The 23,445-nt window shown below is 32.7% G+C and overlaps 2 protein-coding genes across 7 annotated transcripts; one reads left to right on the top strand and one right to left on the bottom strand.

Annotated features, from left to right (window-relative positions):
• Nucleotides 1-1,434: 1,434 nt before the first annotated feature.
• On the bottom strand, nt 1,435-16,814 carry LOC146924177 (transducin family protein / WD-40 repeat family protein). 6 transcript variants are annotated; one of them, XM_085709190.1, is made up of 24 exons: nt 16,704-16,814; nt 16,376-16,503; nt 15,705-15,789; nt 15,369-15,422; nt 15,061-15,152; nt 14,849-14,952; nt 12,999-13,071; nt 10,011-10,467; nt 8,921-9,256; nt 8,339-8,545; nt 8,092-8,190; nt 7,933-8,005; nt 6,944-7,071; nt 6,534-6,822; nt 6,236-6,456; nt 6,033-6,157; nt 4,981-5,098; nt 3,613-3,668; nt 3,171-3,264; nt 2,905-3,088; nt 2,751-2,816; nt 2,567-2,667; nt 2,429-2,491; nt 1,435-1,908 (listed from the first exon to the last, which is right to left on the bottom strand). In XM_085709190.1, the coding sequence occupies exons 1-24, from the start codon at nt 16,749-16,751 to the stop codon at nt 1,801-1,803; spliced, it is 3,309 nt and encodes a 1,102-aa protein (XP_085565316.1). In that variant the 5' UTR covers nt 16,752-16,814; the 3' UTR covers nt 1,435-1,800. The 6 variants fall into 6 exon arrangements, with proteins under 6 accessions (XP_085565316.1, XP_085565314.1, XP_085565315.1 ...); XM_085709188.1 differs by having other exon boundaries at nt 2,567-2,676; XM_085709189.1 differs by having other exon boundaries at nt 16,376-16,509.
• A 2,543-nt stretch (nt 16,815-19,357) lies between these two features.
• On the top strand, nt 19,358-22,649 carry LOC146924178 (2-oxoglutarate (2OG) and Fe(II)-dependent oxygenase superfamily protein). The gene is made up of 2 exons (XM_085709194.1): nt 19,358-20,277; nt 22,082-22,649. Exons 1-2 carry the CDS (start codon nt 19,450-19,452, stop codon nt 22,391-22,393), a joined length of 1,140 nt encoding a protein of 379 aa, XP_085565320.1. The 5' UTR covers nt 19,358-19,449; the 3' UTR covers nt 22,394-22,649.
• Nucleotides 22,650-23,445: the final 796 nt, after the last annotated feature.

Genomic DNA, 23,445 nt, shown 5'->3' on the forward strand with positions numbered 1-23,445 from the left:
TATTTTGAAATGTTTACAAGTTATATGACGTGATAAAACAAATGAGTCATATTTATAAAACAAATGAGTCATATTACAATGACCGTGTATGCCATTAAACTCATTTGAGAAAGTGTATGAACCGACGATATCAGTTGAAATTAGATGCAAAATTCCTTAATCCAATTGTTCTTTGTATTATATTTTGGAGCTCTTGGAATCTCATTTAGTTGAAGGAGCCTCGGCTGGGTTGCTTTAGAAAAAATTACATTATGTTTTAGTTCATGGCAAATTTTTGTTATAATGAAAGAGGGTCAAAGCTCCACAAAAAACTACCCTACGAGAAAGAGCTTCTATTGCAATCTAAAACAAACATGCATTCAATTACATTATATCTTCTTAGGAAACCCCTAATATGGTCCTTAAAAATAAAGGTGCATCGGTGGACCTCACAAAATGACCTGCCACAGCCGGTTATAATCTGCCATTTCTGTACTTTCCCTGTTGAGGTTTATTGGCTAAATACTAACTACCAAACTTATCATGGATCGTTCCGACTTTTGCGAGATCATACAGTAAAAAACCATCAAAGATTTTCTTCACAGATCTATTAAGATTGGATATGGAGCCTCATGATCACTATCTCATTTTGCATAAATTTGCAATGGATGTTATGAATTTTTACTTTTTTATCTTCTTTTCCAATAGCTCTAAATCGTTTCATGACAATTAACTTCAATTCATATATGTCAAGCCAAAATATCTTCACCTTCTAATAATCTCTTATCTGCATACAGAAACAAAAGTCAAACAATTTTTTCTTTTTTTAATCTTAATGTCATAAAGAATACGATTTTCATGGAGAACTTGTAAAAAGAAATTAGCTAGTAACCCAAGACCACTTAGTTCGGTTGTATCCATAAGCTTCTCAATCACAAGTGTGTCCGCTGAATGTAGTTTGGAGAAGAGTAAGGTGGCGTTGGGTGAGGTTCCAATGAAAGAAGTGAATGCAATGAAATCCATTTGTGGCCTGTGAAGATGTGATGCACTTGAAAGAACAAAGGGGACAGGGAAGGGTGAGGGTTCCGTACTCTCGGTGCCAATTCTTTTGAGGTCACTAATAAAATTAAATTTACTAACAAAATGATTGATTGAGCATAACCGGCTGTGGCAGGTGATTTGCACAGGTCCAGCTGTGCACCTTTATTTTTAGGGTCCATATTAGGGGCTCCCATCTTCTTAATGATCATGTAAAGACATCGAAAATATCAAATAATTCTAAATCGTACGAAATCTAGTTAATGAGATTTATTTCAATTTAATCATTTTATATTTTGCATTTTATTTTGAATCAGAATATGTTATTTCAACATTCTGCAATGTGATAAATTCATAAAATCCGTATCTCAACAATTTACTTTCATGTAAACTACCAAAAAAGAAATATGGCAATAATTTGATCAATAAATGATTGTTATTATAATCTATCCTTAGAAATACTACTGATATTGTCGGTCCTTTGTAATTTATTAGTGATTTAAACAGATCCCAACTTATCTTTACATTGCGTTAATTTTTTTTTACCTTTACATGCTCAACTTGTTGAGGCTGATATATACAAAATAATGTGCTATCAAAGTATGACACTAATAATAAAACTACACTTAAACAAGATAAAAAATTACACTAACATAACATGCCTAAAGAAGCAAATGAATCAGAGCTACCTTTCAAAACAAGTGAGGCCAAAGTGTAGACAGAATTTCAACTTCTAAAGGATTGCAGCAGAACATGTCGACGAATACAAGAAATCATGCAACTTTATAGCTGCCACCATTTACGATTTTCCATTCGTCTAGCAAGTTCAGTTGCCATGGAAGCAAAATCTTGGGCCCCATTCTGCAACTCTTCAGTATGATCGTTGAGCATCTAGTAAACATGACGAGCAGAGATGGTTAGATAGAAACCTAATAAACAAAATTTGGAGAATTCCAGCCAAGATTCAATTATTATTATTCTTTATTAGAAGAAAAAAAAACTACTTTGATTTCACAAAGTCGTTAACTAGTCAATTTTTGGTTATTTGGAATGATATTTATTTCTCACTGCTAAAAGTTGTAATTAATAACACGAGAGAACTTTTATCATTAAAGGGTGCAAAATTGATTGTTTTTTTTAATAGAGATGTGTCATGACTCTGACTCATGCAGCTTGATAAGTCAATAATTCATGGACTTCAATTGGACCTAACGCAAATCTACCATCCACATACATCATACATGAAAAATCTAGTCTAGAAACTTCTTAAAAATGAAGATTTTTCTTAAAAATGGAGATTTGTCTATCGGTGATTCAGGAATCATATTCATTAAATAGTCGGAGATGAGGCTAGATATTGTGGAAGGATAAGATTCGGGTAAAGAAGAATGGAATAGAATAACAGTCTAACCTGGAGTTTTTCTTGCCGCTCTACAAGCTTATCCCTTGCAAGTGCAGCTGCCGTCGAGGCATCCTGAAGCAAGTGATTAGGTCAAGACATTGTAAGCTAAAATGAGTAAATTACAGAATTTTAAATTCTAAGATTTACCCCGGTCTTTCTATATTTAGCCTTAATTTCTTCAGTTGTTCTAGCTCTTGGTTTTGCGTCAGTGGAGGACTCCTCAAGTAACTTCTGTCTGTCTGTTTCTTCTGCTTTTTCTGCGGGGTAACCATTCATTGTTAAAAAGTTAAAATACTTTTAAGGAGAAAAATATAATAAAATAAAGACGTACCTTTCTTGTCAATATTGATTTTCTGAGACGATAAAAAAGCCATAGGCTCATCAATTTGAATTTCATCTGCAAGAGAATGGTAACACTTTCAAATTATAAAGAATAACTGGTAGTAGATGTTAAGCATAGCTGGCAGTAGATGTTAAGGACAAACCTATGTCAAGTTCAAAACCATCCTGCGTATCTTCGGTGCCTGAAGAAGGCTTTAAGAATGGAGGACTGGAAAAACATCGTTCTAAATTTTCCAAATAATTATTATGATCTGCTTGATTTTTATCGTGATCGGCTTTCCTCGATTTGAAGGTCTTAGCTATATTAAGGAAGATAGAAGGTGCTTCCTGTGGTAACATAAGTTGAATCACGGATCCTGAAAAAATAAATGGGAAAAACAGAAGCACAACAAGCCTGAACAAACTGTACCTGTTTTTGATTTTGGTTTGGAGATAGGCTCACTGTAACATCTACTGTAGCTGCAAGAACTTCATCATGAAGACAAGGAAAAGACTCTGGAATCCTGCAATATTTTGAAAGTTCCTCTTAGGTATAAAAAATCTAATCGTTAATGAGATTACATCTAATTTTATCACAGATTTTTTGTAGAGAAGTTATCATATTCAGCGACCGCCTTTGGGTTGTCTGGGGCTCTCTTCTATGGGAGCTATTAAATTTGCTTTGACAGTTTTTTGTCAGAAGAAGTTGTGTTATGTGGAAATATTTTTTCCAATACTTAACAAATATGAAAGAGAGTTTGTTTTGAAAAGACGAATATGAAAAATAGTGATCTAAAATCTAAACTACGAGGTTAAGATTTGATGGCTAAATAAAACATACATGGCCAGAAAAGGAAGGAACAGAAAGTTACCAGAGCTCATTTTCACAGGACAACAGGGACAAGAAAGCAGCTTCATTTTCATTGACCTATAAAAAAAGGTAGCCACAGGTACGATTATAAAACCAAAAGTTATTGGAAATTAGCTTATCTGTAAGAACATGAAGAGTTATTCATGGCTCATGCAAAGCATTTTCTGCAAGTTTTCAGTTGAAATGCTAAGGGGGGTCTTGGCGCAACAGTTGGAGTTACTGTCTTGCACATGCAATACAAGGCTTTCTTTAACAGCCTAATAATGGATCTGACCTTTTATTAGATCCTGCCACGGCGTGAGCTTTATTGCACCAAGTTGTCCCCTTTATCTATTTAAATGCTTTTTGAAGGATTCTGTTGAAATTGCCTTGGTATTTTTCAGTTACGTTATTAATAAGTTTTTTAAGAGTCATTAGTGTGTTGTTTTTCAGTTATGATTTGTTTTCAAGACAATAATTTTAGGGAGTTTATCTTCTATTTTTCAGTTATATTTTAGCTCTACATATAGAGCAATGTAGTGATTGTAACCGTGAGCCATATGTTATAATTTATAAGCATTGCCTTTTGCCTTCCAATACATCAGCTTCATATTATTCTTACATATTCCTTTTATAAAACTACAGATTCAAAGCTCCATAGTGGTTTTAATGGGTTTTCATTATTTTCTTTTCTTTTTCTTTTGGAGAAATATTGTTGTTAATTGTGGATTATCATGAAATAACTCTCGTAAAAGCATAAGCCGTTAGTTGGAGACTTGAGAATGATTTTATATCTAACACAACCCCTTACATAAGAGTTAAGAGCCCTTAGGACTTAATGCACAGGCCCACCCTGCCTAATCTTTAAATTCAGCATTTTTTATGTTGTTTAGAATAACAAATACCAAGAATCAAACTTCTATCAAATTGGTTATAGAGGGGCTTTTATGCTGTCCGACTATCCCAAAAGTTTAAGATGTATTAGGTGAAGACTCGTGACAGTTTTAGACCTAATGAGGATAATTTCATGCAAATAGAAATAGCACATTCTGTTTCAAATTTTGTCCTGGTAACAGCTACAAATGCTAGTTATTTCAGATCATTTTCAAACTTGAAAGAATATCAGATACAGAAGGAAAGAGATTAAAATGGAACACTCTTCCAGCACTGTTTCAATAGGAAAGTTCAGTTTCCTAAATTTCCTGCATGATTAACTGTATAAAGAGGTTTAAGTGAATAGATATTAGTTAAGTGATATGTACTGAACTTCAAATACTTGAGATTTGTAAAATGACATATGAAACTAAAACAACAACAGACCAATCAAATAAGTTTTGGCAGCATATACTAACAAAGTAACTTCATTATAACAAGAAGAAAATATACAAACCAGAATTATTTGTCCAATTGATGAAGAACATATTGTCTTCTCCATGTCAGTCTTCAAGTTCCATCTTAGGATTGACATTAAAGAGCTTTCTCCCAACACGTCCAGAGTTGGTAAGGACCTGCTCAAAGGGACATTAAATCCACCAAAAGCTTATCAAGAAGAGTGAGAAGGAGAAATATAGTGAAGTAGACCATAATGTCAAAGCTAGGATGATACAAAAACAACAGCAACATGCACTACAATAACTCATACAGATTCAGCGCAAGAAGGGTATGATTTATCTAATTCTCTATAAACAATCACAAAAAGAAATCATTAAATATTGCTAACGCACCAAGACTGGGATTTAATATTGGGAAGGAAGAGAATCCAAGTTCCAGTCAAGATTATAATATGAACTCATAAACTTCCATATATAGTTCTAATTATTTGGAGGATAGTCTTTTAGTTTGAAAAGGCCTGTCTCAGAGTTTGATTATTATTTCATTAATTTTTTTATAAGCAAATGTTAGTTGTTAGTAGTCAGAGTTTGAACACGAGATCTCATTCTCAAACTCCTTCAAGTGTCCCAACTCAACTACTTGAGCTACTCCTTGGGGACCTTCTTTGCTTTACTTTTGATATCAGGGGGGTTCTTGAGTAAGGAGTCTAAGATCAATTCCATCTCCCTCTCATAATAAAGTAAAACGAGTGAGTTCGATACTGTCTGCCCAAAATATGAATTTTCTATTGTAGTTGTAGTCTCAACTTTGACTTGTGTATTTTCAGATTGAATGTTAGCTTGCATTCCAGAATCATTCTTCTAAAAAGAGTGACATTGCAGTTTTTCAGCAGATCCTTGATCCAAATACTTGCCTATAATGTGCATTGAAATTTCATTTGGAGTTTACTTTTGGGTTCTTTGTCCTATTACAGACCATATTCCCTTTTTCTGTATCTATCGCAACAAAGTGTGCATCCCTTGTCATGATGGATTTGACTTTTTCTTGAGCTATGCACGACTTGAATATTGTTATAAGGAATAATAGCGCTCAGTCTTATAAGAATTTCACCTTAATTCAATGTCTCCAGTTTGGTACAGAACAACCAGAACACATTCTTTGTCATCTTTTTGAAAGATAGTAGTCCAGCAGCATTGTTTTACAAGGGTTACCTTCCTTATGTACTTATTGCTACCCTGTAGTAAGGCAATTTGATTAATCGGTTGAAAGGAATAAAGTAATATTTGAAGGATAATGGACATGAAAAATGCTACCTCGATCACAAAATTCAGAGAGTGTAAGCTCAATTCATTCTCATAGCAAAGTAAAACGAGTGAGTTCAATACTATCTGCTCAAAGTATGAATTTTCAATGGTAGTAGTAGTCTCAACTATGTCTTTTGCATTTTCAGATTGAATGTTAGCTTGTGTTCCAGAATCATTCTTCTGAGGAGAGTGGGATTGCAGTTTTTCAGCAGATATTTCAGAAGTACCATCTGGAACAACACAGCGCCATAAGTAATTCAGTTATTGACTGATTGTAATATCTAGTTTCCTTAACCCAAATACTTGCCTATAATGTGCATTGAAATTGCATTCGAGTTTACTCTTGGGCTCATTGTCCTATTACAAACCATATTCCCTGTTTCAGTATCAATCGCAACCAAGTGTGCATCCCTTGTCATAATAAACACTACCCCCTTTGCAGAGTTTTCAGAAATATCAGATACAGATTCCTGTGGAATGTTTAAGCTAGACGTGTCTGAAAATTTTGCATTCATAGAAACTACTGCAGAAGATGTGAGAGATTCAGCACTTGTAAGAAACAGAATTGATGATGTAATGGTATCAAGCATGGCCACCTGCAAAGTAGATTATAAAATATAAGTTGGAAAGTTTAATTTAAATTGCCATTCAACAACTCGAAAAACAACAAATAAAACATTTATTTTGAAAAGAAAAGGTGTTAATGGAAGATCTTACCTGCCCATTTTCATATCCAACTACAAGTTTCCCTCCAAGATTTGCAAACTGTAGCCCACATACAGCAGAATTTTGAAGGGAAAACACTGCTTTGCAATGAGGTCCATCCCCTTGATTCACATTATGAACTGTCTCAGAACATAAGAACAGGTTAAAATCAGAAGTATTAGAAATGATCAAATCATTTTTCAGTATAAAGAGATTCATGAAAAGTAACTTAAGATATTGTAAATAAAACTATTAGACTTTCCTATGATGATTGTAGATCACTTTCTTTTTATTGATGTAGTATACAATATCCACATCATGACTAGATGATTACTTCCCACTTGTCTAGATTCCCATAACTCAGGGAAAGCGTTTAACACAGAAAGTATTGGATGATATGCTTGGGGAGTTGAGGCTGGTAGTAATACTCATTAAATGCTTTTATATTTTTTTCATACCAATAATATTGGTACGAAATTATAATTAATTAAATAAACCTATGACGTGATAGGAAAGGAAGATAGAGAGTTATAGCTAAAGATTCTGCCATTCTGACATTAAATGCACCATAACCTACCTAATATACAACGGTCTTATACAAAACGTTAGATTTCCCCAAAGTAGCAGAGGCTAACTTGTGTTATCTCCAAAGTTCCTATATTCACGTGTGAAAAATTTATGGTGTACAAGTGGTATGTAAGGCACTCTTTATTTATCACAACTCACAGATTAATATGCAAACTAACTACGTTTCAAAAGTTTAGGATGTGGTCAAACCCTCAAGTAACTCTAAAACGAAAGAGAAACAACCCACCCACCCCCCACATCAATCATTAATTGAAAAAAAATCCAAATTTTGAGACACCCCATTTAACAATTTTTCTAATTTTTGCAGCCCAATTTTCTTTAGCAGATTAAATAAAACTTACTTGACACTTGAAACAAATAAAGATTCTGCTTGCAATTTAAACATAAAAGAAAATGAAGAAAGAAAACTCAACCTTCGGTTCCATTTTCTGTCACGAAATGCAAAGTTGTGTCATCTGAGCTCCATATTAGCCCATAGAGACGAACCTACATACTCTCATTGGTTAAAATTGAGACCTTAAATTAAAAGAGAATGAAATGTACTACATTACATCACAATACAAATAACATACAACACCACTTTCATCACCAACAGCCAGATGTAGAGTATCCGGGCAAAAATCTAATGCTGACACCGGAGAACTTGCACTGCCCATTTTAACATCATTTACCTGGCAACAGCAGAATTGATTCTCTGTTATGAATACAAGCTTAAGTCTTCAATAAATGAGTTTTGATTAATATATTATATATTAGAGCATTGTTCGGAGGAGAGAGGGAGACCACTAGTTAAAATATGTATAGTATGATAAGGCTAACCTCGGGTTTTATGTTGTAAACAAGTGACAAAGCAGGACATGAAGCATCCCATATCCGAACAGATCCATCTTGGTAACCTGCTATGTATATTTGAATGAAAAGATTGTCTTCTTTTAAAAGCTGACCTGGAACACCACCAATCAAAGGCCATTTTATCTCGGCACTTCTCTGATTTTGTACTGAATGCTGCTTTGCAGCTACAAGAATCTACATAGGTATCATTTCCCATTAGCAAGTGGTATTAATTGATTTTTTTCGTTATCTTTTTAAAAAGGATAAAACTTAGGAAGAGTGCTATAGGCTCTATTTCTACTGATTTTCACTAAAAAGATAGTGTAACTGTCGCCAACAATTTTGAAAAAACACACCCTCTTGAAAGAAAAAGAAAAACCAAGTCTTTGTGAGAGGAAAAGTAAGAGCAGTGCTTATGGTACTGCATCTAAGCTTCGGTCATTAAAAAAAATGACGCTTGTAATGCAAAAGTAACACCTAATAAAATAGTTAATATAGGAATTACAACTAGCCATAAGGGGAAAAAATAGACTTACAACTTAAAAGTAATAAATATTAACTATGTGCTACCTCAGAGAGGGCTGTAAATGACTTCACATCTTGGCATACAACATCAAGCCTTCCGGTTGTCATCTGTGGTTCAATAGTGGGAATGACGATGGCATATTGCATTGTGGGAGAAGAAGTCTTCCTTTGTTGCTCAGACATCAAAGAGGATAAACAATTATTGTCATAAAGATACAGTTGTCCAGGATTCGTCAATACAAATAGCATATTACAATCTCCCTCTGCATGGCAATCACTAGGCAACAAAACCATATCAGCAAAAGAACCACGAAGTGCAACATCAATGCGGCCAGTGCACTTGAGACTTTCTATCCTACAAGACCAGTCAATGCTCAAAACCTGTAAACAGGAAGGAAAAAAAAGCCACATTAGAGTGACACGTTATTTATCTACCTGAGTTGACGTAATGAAAACTTACCAGACCATTGACGCTGTAATTCTTATATATTATATAGAAAAGGCGAAAAACTAATTGTGGCCCTCAGTTACAACAAATTATTTATTCTTCAATAAAAATCATAATTAATTAATAATGATAGAGGATTTACAATGTTTGCTCAACTAGTTCATATGATCAGTTTTCTTCTTTCCTCACAAGTCAAAATACAACTTCATTTGGATGACAGGATCAGGATGTACACCTAGTCTATATAACACAATCAAAGCACCAAGAGAATGAAGATGAAGTACAGACCAAATACTGATTCTATAGAACTCATCTAGGACCATATTTCATCTATCATCTTCAACCTCCAGGAAAAAACTTTTCTAATACAAAGAAGCCACCTTACACAAAATTTTCATATTAGCATTTTTATCTCACTGAAAAGAAGACTTTTGCATCTGGCTGATTTCTTCTTCATCTAAATTTCCTCTTAAACATTCAGAAGATGGCCTGTTGTGGCAATATTTTACGACAGTTTAAATTTGTGGCTCTCATAATTATGTAATGGCCAAAACTAAGGAAATTTGTTCTCATTTTTGTGTAATCTCCTGTAAATGTTAATATTATCATAGATGACATATGTCTTTAATTATTATTATAACTAATAAAACATCAGTATCAAATAGCTATTATGTGTATGAAGCTTACTGTCAGAACTTCTTCAGACCCAATTTCATTACCACCATAGACAAAAAGTTCACCCTCACTTCTATTCAATGATTTATTGGCGCACCAGTGTAGGAGAATAATAGGGAGCCTTCTATCTGCTGATGATAATTGAAGCTTGACAACATTATTTGACATTTTTTTATCTTGATCTATTGGAGAGTCAGCAGTTGGCAAATCCCAAAACATTATATCACCATCTACATAACCAACGACGACAACTGATCCGTCATTAGATGCCCAAGATACAGAACTTATTTCCTTATCTTCTTCTTCGTGTTCTAATTTATCATCAGAATGTTCATCCTTAGGATCATCTGGATAACTAGCCACTATCTTTCTCTTCAATTCGATGTCCTTGTGGTCTCTGATGAGAACTATTCGATCTTCTGAAGCATCCCAGAGTAACATCACACCATTCTCATATGCGACCAACAGTCTGCAAAATGATGATTTCAATTAAATCAACTAAAACAATAACAAACCGCACATATTATACAAAGAGTTCAGCAACTACTTGGTTTCAAAAAATTAGTGTTTTCATTTTTAATCCACAAAAATATAATCCTGTTGTTACTTTGTTTCCTATTTTCGAAGTTTGTATATTGTTTACTGTTTGTTGTACAAAACTTTGAAAGTGTGAAATAAAGTGAAAACAAGAGACATTTTCTTTAATTAATATTGAAAACAAGCACACCCTTAGAACAACTATGATTATTAAAACATTGTATTTACATAATAAGGGTCATGCTAACAAGTTCCCTTAGGGCACTTGTTAAGGATTCCAGAAAGGAAACAATTGCTAAATTTTATGTAGAAAAAGTTGCTTTTTAATATTTCAATATGTTGAATACACAATTACCAAGATAAAGTTTCTACTTTGAACTTCTTAACAAGTGCCCTTAGGGCACTTATTAGCATTTCCCCAAGTATAATAGCGCATCTTAGATATTAAACTAGTCATCATAAATTAATTTTACATGATTTCAATGTTTCAACTGTAACTGTTTAGCATAATCAACAATAGAACAAAAATAAACATTGGATTGGATGGTTTAATTCACATGGTAATATGTAAACAATCTAGGGGCAAGATAGTCAGTTTATCTGTATGGTGTTAAAAGACAAAAGTTTAAATGTCAGAATTCCGAAGAATATCCAATTAAACTTTCAAACCGTGATCCGACATAAATTCCTTTTGCCGACCCCACTTAGCGGGATAAGGCTTGGTTGCTGTTGTTGATCCCGCGTAAGTATCTGCTGGTTTTTATTGTAATTTACAGAAAATTTTGAATTATGCCAAACTAGCATTTGTTGATAGAATTATTATTTTATACAAATTGTCAAGAGTCCCAAATTGGATGAGATATGACCTGACAATGTGTTTATAGGTGGGGACAGTCCTCACCTTACAAGCCGTTTTCTAAGGTTGAATTAGCCCCAACCAAAATTCAAAGACAAATATCACAACCTAACTAGGGGTTTCCAAATTTGCTTTCCAACAATAAGACTAAAAGTCTGGCTTCTCATTGAAATTAACAATAAAAAGTTTGGAATGACATCCCCTGTATGTTAACCCATTTAACCATTTTATATTTTGACTGTCCAGCCCTAAAAGTTAACAATAAAAAGTTTGGAATGACATCCCCTGTATGTTAACCCATTTAACCATTTTATGTTTTGACTGTCCAGCTCTAAAACTAAAAGTCTGGTTTCTCAATTAAATTTTAACGGAAAAAAGTTTGGAATAACACAGCCTGTATATTAATCCATTTAACCAAATTATACCTTGGCAATTTACAGTTTCATCCAATTTTTTTTGACTTCATTGCACTTTTTTTTTTTGAAGGAGACTTCATTGCACTTTTGATCTCTCTAATTTTGATGATATGCTATGTTGGTCCCTCTAGTTTTGTTTAAGCCAATCAAGTCCATCTATTTTCAAATGAAGCAAACTTGGCTTTGCCGTCACATATTTCTACCCGAAACTCTCAAATTCTCATTTTTGTCCAAAAAATATAGATGACCATGATGGGTTTGATATAAGGAAAAAAAATTAAAAATGTAAAAGTAGAGAATTTGTGTAAATTTGGTAAACTGTGAGGGTTATTATACAATGCAAGACAAGGATTTTGAAGAGGGAAAATTTTGGTTTCTGTTAAGATTGATGAATTTTGAGCAGAAGGTTTAAAAGATTTTGTGCAGAAAATGAAATTTTATGAGTTTTAAGTAGAAGAAACGTGACAACACGACTTAATTGGAGCACAAGCAACTGAAATATAGAGGAATTAAATTTTATCAAAATATTATTGATATTAAAGTCAGACATTAACTGCAGTCTTCAATACAAGATCTAAAAAGGCAATTCTTTCTGTAGTTTATTTTCAACACATAACTTCCCTAAACTACGATAAAAAAATGCATTTACTGTCAAATTTAACGTCAACAGTCTGAAAAAGAGATGTAGAACAGTATAGTTGTGTGGGTTTTATGAGAAGCAAGTCAAATTTAAGTGTTGAGGCTTTCATTTTCTTTTTACGAGCAGCCAGAGATAGTTAAATTTGGTAGGAAATATACTTTTTACCAAAACTTAGGGGGGGGCTACGAGCAGCCAGAGATAGTTAAATTTGGTAGGAAATATACTTTTTACCAAAATTTAGGGGGGGCTATGTGTTAGAATATTAAGTTTATGCATGAAAAGTAATAATGGGTTATACTTATTTTAACTTAAAGGACCCATGAGTTATGATCCTTGGGCAAACCCATTTATAACCTATTCAACCTGCAAACATGGCTAAAATATTGCATATACTCAATAAAAAAATAACCAAAAGTCGCGTATTCATGATCATGACCATCCAACTAGCTTAGCAATGGAGATCCAAAAAATTAACCAAAATCCATGCCTAAGATTCTTCATATATTAATAAGAAATCAATAAGAAAATCTTGAAGTTTGTTCTTATCTTGCCTCTTTCCATTAGAACAAGGTTGATGAAGAACTCTGACAACTGAAACATTATCAAGTGACATTCCAACTGCTTCTGCAAAGGTGTGCAACATTTTGAATCGAGTTAGATGTTAAACATGGAGAAACTATATGATTTCTCAAATGAAAAGAAACTAGCAATTGACAATATGCATATGACACATTTATCTTGTAGGAACTTACTTAACATTTATGACATACCATTTTTCTAACAATAATCTTCTCTGATATGGAAATTTCATTGAAGATGATCACAAGTTTTCATAAATTAATTAGTAAAAATCTATTGGAATTTACAAAGCACTAATATGGTACACAATATATGAAAATAAGTACACAAAAATATCACCCAGGTAAGAAAACATTGATAACCTTGAACTTTGAATTACTAATTGTTAGGATAGTTATAAACTAGTAATAGATGTGTGTTAATGCGTATAATCTATATTGTGTACATAGATAATCAGTGCTTTAATTTAGGAGTTAACTGGATTTTTTTATAAATATATGCCTGATTTAACTGGCCAGACATAGAGTTCCAGCCATGATATATCCGTTGCATGATGACTCCAAAGTAACCAAGTGGATCCCTCTTAGTTATGCAAACTAGACACGCCCAAATATTTCTTCTGAGAAGGGAGTCTCCTCCAGAGAGGATCTCTGGTTCAAATCTGAAGTAATTCATAAAGGAAAAGGCGAATGCTCTGGGTGTTGTTAAGCCTAGGGTTAGTGATTTTGGATTCTCTGTCATTCTGGAAGACCCTATAGTTGGATTGTAAGTCAGTGAAAACTGATTTCTTTGTGCTTTCTTTTGTTTGTCAGATTTGGCTTATCCAATCCGGATTGTGGACCAGTTAGCTTTAGTTGATTCAACTTCCGTGTAGCTTTGGGCCTGGCCTAGTTTTTTATTGAAGAAATTATACATTTGACCAATAAAAAAAAAAATTGTCTCAAAGAAATATGCACCATTGAATACAGGCATTACCGTTAAACATCCTTCACAACTCATCCTACCCTCCTTAAAAATAGAGTGAACACTTTGAAGCACCTTTCACTCATCAGCAACTCTTAACTACTATTTTATCATCACAAAACCAAATGGGTTGAAGGGGAAAATGGTTTCTATACCAACCCTTACTGAATCTAATCTAACATCATAGAATGTTGCGGTAAGTAAATTATATACCAGCCCTAATCTAACTTGGACTTTTTGGACTTTGGTAAAGAAAATCTTTAATCTATTATCAAAGCCTTTTTGACCAAACCATCAAAAATTTGATTTCAATGAGATAGTGATGGATTTGTACTTTAATTACAGCTCAAGATTAAATAATTTTCATATTTAGCAGTGTAGTAAAGATAAAAATAAATAGTTATATTCCAAACAAATGGTTATTGAACTTATATACAACATAACATGGATATTAGCAAAATGTCAAGAAAGATATTTGAATCCCCTAATATGCACTTTTACATAAATTCAGAAGTGATTGTAATCCTGAACTTATGACCTCTATGGATGACACGATCACTCATGTCAAGAAAGTTGAAAGATTAAATTAAACAAGCTAGCTACACTTCTCTAATCTACAAACATGAGGCTATTTTAAATTTTGTGGTTAGAACATTACTATCTCACTGCATCCAAAGAAAGCTGCCTTACATTTACATCTTAATGAGAGATTTGGATAAGAAAGTATCTCTCCCCAGACCAAACTCAAACTAAAGGAAAAAGTCAACGCTTATTAAACCAGCCATTTTGGCCAGTGCAAAAAAAAAAAGTCTTGGTTCCAACTTAAATATATAAATGAGCTATAAGAAAGTGTACTTACCCGATATAACATTTGTTGGAACATAATAAGGTAATATATTAACTTTTCTGTCTTCTGAATCAAACTTCAACACATACACCAACCCATGCTCAGTTCCAACTAACCTGGACCACAACAACAGGGCAAAAATGTTGTAGCCTCGTTTAATAAAAATTTCATTTGAAAGAGTAGACTGTGATGCAGATTCTAAATCATTTGAACAAGTATTTTACATGTAACTGGTGCCGTATATAATAGAGAAAGAAGTTATGATGGATTCCCACTGCAAAGCAGAAGCGATTTGCCTGTTTCTCAAATCCCAAACCTGGCCTTATCATAAACATGTTAAACTGCTTAATAAATAAAACAGAGGAAAGGGGGAGAGATAATGAAATGTAAAGTTAAAAATACTAAAACGCAATCTAAGTTAAGATTCTAAGAAAGTTGATGTACACAAAAAAGGGAAAAATAATCATAAGCACATACGGAGAGTGCCTGGTCATAGAAAGTTTAGACGAACTTTAATAGCTTTATAAAGTACCTGTATTTCATTATTACTTGAAACGCTAGCAAGAAAACCTTGATTTTCCAAGAACTGTAAGAAAGATGTAAAAAGGTAAGATGCATACATGAAATTCTTCAAAAACATTTCAATTTAACATCTAGAGTTCAATTGTGATTTGGATCAATTTAACAATGAAACACACACTCACACATTACCATATATGCATATCACAACATAAACATGGACCCCAAAGACACACACACTCAATGAATAAACAAAAAATGTTATCAGTGAAACAACCAATATAAGATCGAATGACTGATAGACATTACACTTTAGATCAAGTATCAACATAAATCCAGAATTGCGAACCTCTAAATGCTTGAAGGATGTTTGCTTAGGAGAAATCATAATCCCTTCAATATTGTCGCCACCAAATACTTTTATCCTACCATCACTACAAGAATGAAGAAAATACAAAAGTCAATTCCTAAAGACACTAACAATCTCATCATGAATCTAATGTTCTCTCATATCTAAACTACTCCTCAATCATCACAATAAAGGAATGATGAAACTTCTACAAGAAACACATTTAATGAAGCTAAAAAAAAAATAAAAATACAGTTGCAAATTGAAAAAATAAATAATAACTCCTTACAGTAAGAAAAGAAACACTAGTAGCTAGTTCCAAAAGCATCAATCTCATTCTTTGAAACACTGACTCTTCTGATAGAAGCGTGTTCAGTGTCCAACATTGACAAGACACTGACACGTCACGACACATGTGATTACATTAAATTTTGTAATATTTTTAAATTATCATCTGTGTGACGTATCAGTGTCGGTATTGTGTTCGTGTCTGTGTGAGTGCTTCATAGATCTCATTTATACTTCACAAGTAACATGTATCAATCTATTAATCAAACTTAAAAATAGAAAGTATTATATATAATCAATATTACACTTAGGTATCAATGGAAATGAAAATTTCCAATTAAGAACAAAACTAGCCAATAATAACAAGCAATTAATAAACTCACAGTGTTCCTACTGCTAATAACCGTTGAACACGATCAAACGCAAGAATTGACGAAGTCGATGGAACTCCATAGTGAAGAACAACTCGCGGATCGAATTTCACCAAAGAAACACTAATTTCCACCACATTCTGTTGCTGAACACCGCACAAAATTTTCAGAATTCGCATTTTCATATGAAAATTCACATCATTACACATTTGAATCAAAATCACGTTTCGTTACATTTCTTCGATAATCAACGTTCATAATTCATAATCACAAGAAAAATTCGAAGCAATTGAAATTTAGAACGAGTATAGCATTCAGCTGTAAAAAATTGAGCACGTACCGTTGAAGATTGTTGCGGTGATGATTTCTGGAAGAATCTAGAAAACATTGTTGATGATGAAGAAGATGAAGATGATCGAATTTGTGAGAGCTTTTAGCTTTTTTGAAGTTTGCTTCTTCTGTTGGAGAAATTTGTATTTATATTCGGATTTTGATTTTCTGTTTCGTTGAACTTCAGGTACCGTGTGAATCACCAGTATTACGCATCATGCTCGGACGCTAATACTTCTGATTTGATTATATGATCGGACGGTGATGCTCGGCCTAAAGGCTAGATATGGATTCACGGGTGTATCTGCATTAATAAATGGTTTTGACCATTAATTTGAGATTCCATGGCTCAGATTTATTGTTCCCTAAATCAGTTTTCAAAAATTTGAGTTTAGCTCAGTTAGTAGGGACAATGGTAGTAGGGACAATGGATAATATATATAATCTGGAGTTCAAACTCCGGTCACCATAAAAAAAAACATTGTACGATTGAGATCGGTATGTGTGTCGGGTAGTTACTATAAATAGTTTTTTTTTTTTAATGGCAAATGCAAGATTCTTATTGTTTTGAAAATTAATGGATGAAAAGTAAGTTGGATATGACCAAAGAATTGAGTTTAAATGATTAATGAATTCTGTTAAAGATAAATTGTTAAAGAGAATTTACGTTTGGTTCATGTATAAAATAATTTTTTATTTGCTTTATTTACTCAAATAAGTTATAATATATAAAAGTTGAGTCATGCTAACCAGTGCCCTCGAAACACTGATTAGGAAACCAAAAATTGTGATGAGATGAATTTGTTCACGCGTCTATATATTGAAAAAATTATGGATGTTTTAGGCAATGATAATTATGGATTTCGAGTTGTAACTAAGCATGTTGGTGAAGATAGTCATTGTGATACATAATGCACTAATTCAAGAGTTAATTAGTCGTAAAAGTGATTATACCTCTATCATGTACAAAGTTTAAACTACACAAGAAAGATGAATATGAGATATAGGAAGATGCTTTTTTGGATAGACATACTTGATTTGGAGAACTCATTGATAATTTGATATTACAAGAGGAAAGTAACCACCCAAAAAAGAATCAAATGAATTGTCATTCCAATTCCGTTGGATAGTGAAGAGGAAGAAAAGGAAGAAGAAGATGAAAAAGCAATTTCACTAGATAGGATATGACACTTTTTTGTTGGTGTTCATACTTTTTTTGGTCGATAATACACTCACATATTTTTTGTGGTTGATAACGCGCCTACATTTTATTGTGGCAAATATGTCACTTAAATATATGTCTTTTATGTTTTATGTGGTGGAGAAAGCATTGATAGTTTATGTGAATAATATTGCACCACATTTTATATAAATATATGTCTCGACTAATCTATAATTCATTTTATTATTTCTTTCATTTCACTCTAGCCTGATTTTTTTTCAATTGTATCTACTTCTTTCAAGTAAATCATGTCGTAGGATGGGAAAGTTGAAGGTCATGTTCGATATGAAACTTTCAAGATGACGGTTAAGATTTGGTTAACCCCACCGATAAGTTGAATGAGTTAAAGACACAATTTAACCAATACTTTGTTCATCTTGGCGAAAATCAAACTACATGTCATGTTGGTGACATGTGCTATGCACATATATGGGGAATGATAACGACAAAGGAACTGTTATTTATCTTGTCGAGATGCTTAAGGATGATGACGATGTAGTATCCATGTTTTTATGGATGGTAATTTTTATCTTTGAGTTCGTTCGAATTGCAAGTGCCCAAATTGTCAGTATAGATTTGGTGTCATGTTGTAGAGTTTTTAGTTATTTGATGTAATGTTGAGTTACATTGTCGATTTCTGTAATGTTAAACTGATGATGTTGGATTTCAATCGTTTGTTTATTGTTAATGTAATGTTGGATTAGTGTAATTTTATTGAATAATGAATTAATGATGATTTTTGTTATTATAAACGATAATTGTTGGATAAATTACTGCTTGTTGAATGATGTATCTGACTAAAAGGTGTATGAGCATGTCGTTTTGCGTATTGTATGTTCCAATTTTGAAAACTGTATTTTTTCTTGATAGTTAACTACGATCCCATAGAATGACAATTAACTACCGTTCAACAACGAATATAATTAACGGTTGTTAAAGGCATTTCAGTCACTTCAATGTGCATGAAAGCAAACCACAGATGTTTAAAGAGCAATTTTCCACATCACACAATGAAAAACCACAATTAACATCACACTATAACTTAAAAGGGTCAAAGCAAAGATAAGAAATTAAAAAGAGAAATTAGTGAGAGGGTTAAAAAGGTAAAGAAAGAATGCACAAAATTAATTTTTATTCAAGCAATCCAAACAATTTGCAAAAGAGGAAAATCAAGTTTGACAAAATACAATGTGCGTGTATAGTGTTTGTTCCTAAATATATGGTTTCATATTGCCTGCCAATTCAGACATCATTTACTACCTATGTTATCCCATTTTGATCAGGCTAATAAACTAACAAAGAAATACTTATATTAACTTGTCAAAAAAACATTAGTAAAAAAATAAAATAAATAAATAAATACAAAACATAGTGGAAGGCAACAAACACATGTCTCCTGAATCCTCCTAATATATTCCCTTTCACTAAAAACATCCAAACACAAGTTACACCATAAACAAAAAGTGACCCAAACTTTGAGTCCTTGTTTTCAACCCTAGTTCAGGTTTTTGTTCTTCACGTCATCATCACATCCATGGCATCTTCAACTCACACTCAACAACATCATCAAATACTACCACAAAACCTTCATGGTGGAGGCTCCACCTCAGCACCACCACCAACACCATCAACTACCACCACCACCAACAACAACCACCTCTCAACTTCCACCGCCGCTGATGCACTCTCCCGCCTCCTCCACCGTCTCCCACCCAACCTCTCTCTCCCCAATCGCCGCTCCTCTCCATCCACCACCTCTCCTCCTTCTCTCTCCTTTCCATCACTCACACCAGAAAAACTCATCTCCTCCATTTCTCAACTTGGTTTTATTCAACTCAAAGATCACTCAGTTTCTTCAAAACTCGTCAACTTGGCTGAGTCAGAGTCACTCAAACTCTTCAACCTTTCACGTGATGAAAAAGAATCATTCTTCCCTCAAAACTGGCCTTTCGGTTACGAAGGTGACGACGACAACGACGAAGAAAAACTCGCTGAGTCATTCCGGTTCCAGTTCGAGTCATCGTGTTCGACTGAGTCGAACCACATAAAACTGGAATCACTCAGCGAGTTTGCACTTACTCTTGAGAAACTGGGTTTGAATATCATTGATATGTTAATGAAGGGTTTGGGCGTTGAGAACCCGGTTGGCGATGACTCGAACCGATTCTGTTCAATTATGTGGGTTTCTGAGAGTTTGCCAGGAAATATACCCGGTTCGATGGGTGGGGTTTACCCGTTTATAGTGGGATTGCAGTATCAGATAAGGTGTCAAAAATATTCGTTGTTGTCGGATTCAGGTGGATGGGTTTCTGTGTTGCCACACGTGGATTCTATCTTAGTTACTGTTGGTGATGTTGCTCAGGTTAGTTTATTACATTTTTCTACTTATAAGATTTTTTTTATGATTATTGTAAAAAAGAGAAGGGAGTGTACCAAAAAAAAAAAAAAAAAAAAAGAGAAGGGAGATTTTTTTTATGATTATTGTAAAAAAGAGAAGGGGATTTTTAATGATTAATTATTGTTAGCTTTATGATTTTTGGCTATTTGTTAATTTTGTTTGTGATACTTGTGTTAATATTTGTTGAGCAAGCAACTACTTTAATATTTGAATGTATTATGTATAAAATGTAGTCACCAAAATTCTTAAATGTATTGAAATTGTAAAAAAAAAAAAAAATTAATACAACTTTTGTTAGTAATTTTATGAACTACAATTTGATAAATGAAAAACACATCGAGTATTAAATTAGTACATAAAATTAGATTTGAGGACTTAAATAATTAATGAGAGAAATATTTATGGGATGTGTTTATAATTTGGATAAGATGATTAAGTGTTCAAGGACCAACTTCCTTAAAAAAAAAGTTCAAGGACCAACTGAAATGATTATTTACCTAATTTTTCTTGTACGTCTACAACTTTTCTAATTATTAGAAAATTATTTTCTTTTAGTTAGTGCCTGGTTTGTGGGATAAGCTTATGGGCAATGTCAGATTAGTTTGTCTGCTTTGAATTATTTATGATCGCATGCAAGTACCATAATTTTGCCACTTAGGTGCGTGTATAATTTTGCCACTGCTTTGAACCATCAGCAATGAAAATTCAAATTTGAAAACGCCGTAGTTTGAACAAAGCTTCAAAATCTAAGGTTATAACAAGTTGTATTTTGTAAACAAATGTTTTCTGTACGAGGGATATATTAATTATATGAATGAGCCATAGTTGCTCACATGATAAACGAGATATTATGTTGGTGGTGTTTTTTAATTTTTTAACAAAATATTACGTTGGTGGTGGTGTTATTCTGTTTATTTTCTAGAATGATGACATTTTTAAATAATTCAGATATTGTCGACGTTTTTTATTTTTTTTTAGGAGATATTATTGACGATTGTTATGTGTATATGAAAAAAAAAACAAAATTTAGGTTTGGTCCCACATTTTGATTTTAATCATCCAGAAAATATATGTTTGGTCTGGCCCATTCTATGGCAACTGAAGGGAGGCCAGGTGGAAATTTAATTAAACTTTTTTTTTTGACAAAAGGAGGAAATTTAATTAAGTACATGATTTCTAGATTTAGTTTCATAAATTAATGTTTTGATGGACGGTCTATTGGGGAGGGAATGGAAGCTTTATCTAAATTTAAGGAAACTAAATTAAGTATGATTACTGTTTAGATTACTATCATTTATCAAACTACTCTTTAATTTTTTTTTAAATCTTAAATATGGAAAAGATCTTCTCCATTATGAATCCTCACAATTTTTCAAGTGAAATCTCTTATAAAGAAATGAATAATATATTTTAATGGCAGGATTTTTTTTTTAGGTATTTAATGGCAGGATTATAAAGATGGAAAAGAAATCAAATGAAAAGTACAATCGAGAAGATCCAAACCCCTTAAATATATATCATATCAAAATTAATATATACTTGTCTAGAAGTTCTCCCTTGTAAATTAAAAACCCTCAAAACCCAACTCAAGCACTTTTCTAGAAGTAGAAGTAAAAAAAAAGTGTAGAAGGTATATGAATAATTATTTATACAATTTTTTGTTAAGTATTTTTTTTATCTTTAATAGCACATCAAACTAATGTCAAGACTGATGCAAATAGCATATTGATATGTTTGTTTACCATATATAATATATGAATATGTATAGGTTTGGAGCAATGGAAAACTAAAGAAGGTAAGAGGCAGACCAATGGCAACATTAGGAGATGAAAATGATTCACGTTGCATAACAATGTCGTTGCTAATAACCCTTCCTCTAGAGAGCAATGTAGCTCCACTTCTTCCCATTGGCAACATGGACAAAGTTGAAGATGATAATGATGAAGAAGAAAACAACATTGGTGGTGAGGGACAAAAAAGGGTATTCAACTCTATTGATTTTGAGGACTATGCTTGGAGAGTTTATCATGAACGTCTCTTATTCAAGGATCCATTGGATAGGTACCGTATTACTCAATAGTTGGAGTTGCATTGCATGCCTCTCACTACCTCATAGTATTGTTGTTATTTTATTCTTTTCTTTTTAGCTACATGTGAGTTTTTTGAGAGATTTATTAATGTTAGTTGCATGCCTCTCACCATTTATTGATTTGATTGATTTTGAAGAGCTTTAAAACTTCTTTTTCGAGTTTTTATCAATTATTACTCTATGCAGTATGCAGTGGCTTCAATTGTCTCTTTGCATATGGAATGGAATATATCAATTATTCATCCTACATGTCTTCATTCAAATAATTATCATTCATTCGTTTCCTTTTACCATCTTCATTCAATTACCTATTCAATTATCTATTTTAATGGAACATTACCAATTATTTATCATACTCTATTTTTTTAAGTAGTCTATTGGTCAAATTTTACCATTAAAGTAAATAAGTGGAGAATTCTTGATTCGAACATCAATTGCTGAGTGCTGCAATAGTTCTACCAATTGAGTTACGTTTAGTATGAAAATATTTGCCTACTATATTTAAGTAGATAAAAAAAATCATATTTAGTACTACTATATTTAAGTAGATAAAAAAAATCATATTTGGTGTCTAAAGTACCTTTTTTTTTTTTTGAAAAAATTATTTCATTCTATTTAATGTTATAGTTTCTAACTTTCTATGACCTAATTCAAGTGGTTCCGAGTTTGAAAATTTGTTATGAATAAAAATATTGACAACTAATAACACACTAACAACTAATATTCAATTTATTCAAAAGATTAATTAATATTATCATTTAAAAATACCTTTTCTTCAGCTCAAATTTTATTTTTCAATACTCACTTTTATCATCATAAAATAACCTCTTATAAAAAAAAATAACGTTAACAAATATTCTTAATTAGTAAGAACTTAATTATTTGTAATTATATTTAGGAGCAATTCAGTTTAAATATAATCATCAAGAGTCGAGTTTACAAAAAGAGGTCACAATGCGATGAATCAATATTTAAATTCTGGTTGAAAGAAGCGTCCATATTTATTGTCTATATTTAGTATCTGATGTTGTGTGTGAAAATAC

This window comes from Medicago sativa, chromosome 5 (assembly GCF_051527215.1).
Source record: "Medicago sativa cultivar Bolivia chromosome 5, Bolivia_mono, whole genome shotgun sequence".
Taxonomy (NCBI): Eukaryota; Viridiplantae; Streptophyta; class Magnoliopsida; order Fabales; family Fabaceae; genus Medicago; species Medicago sativa.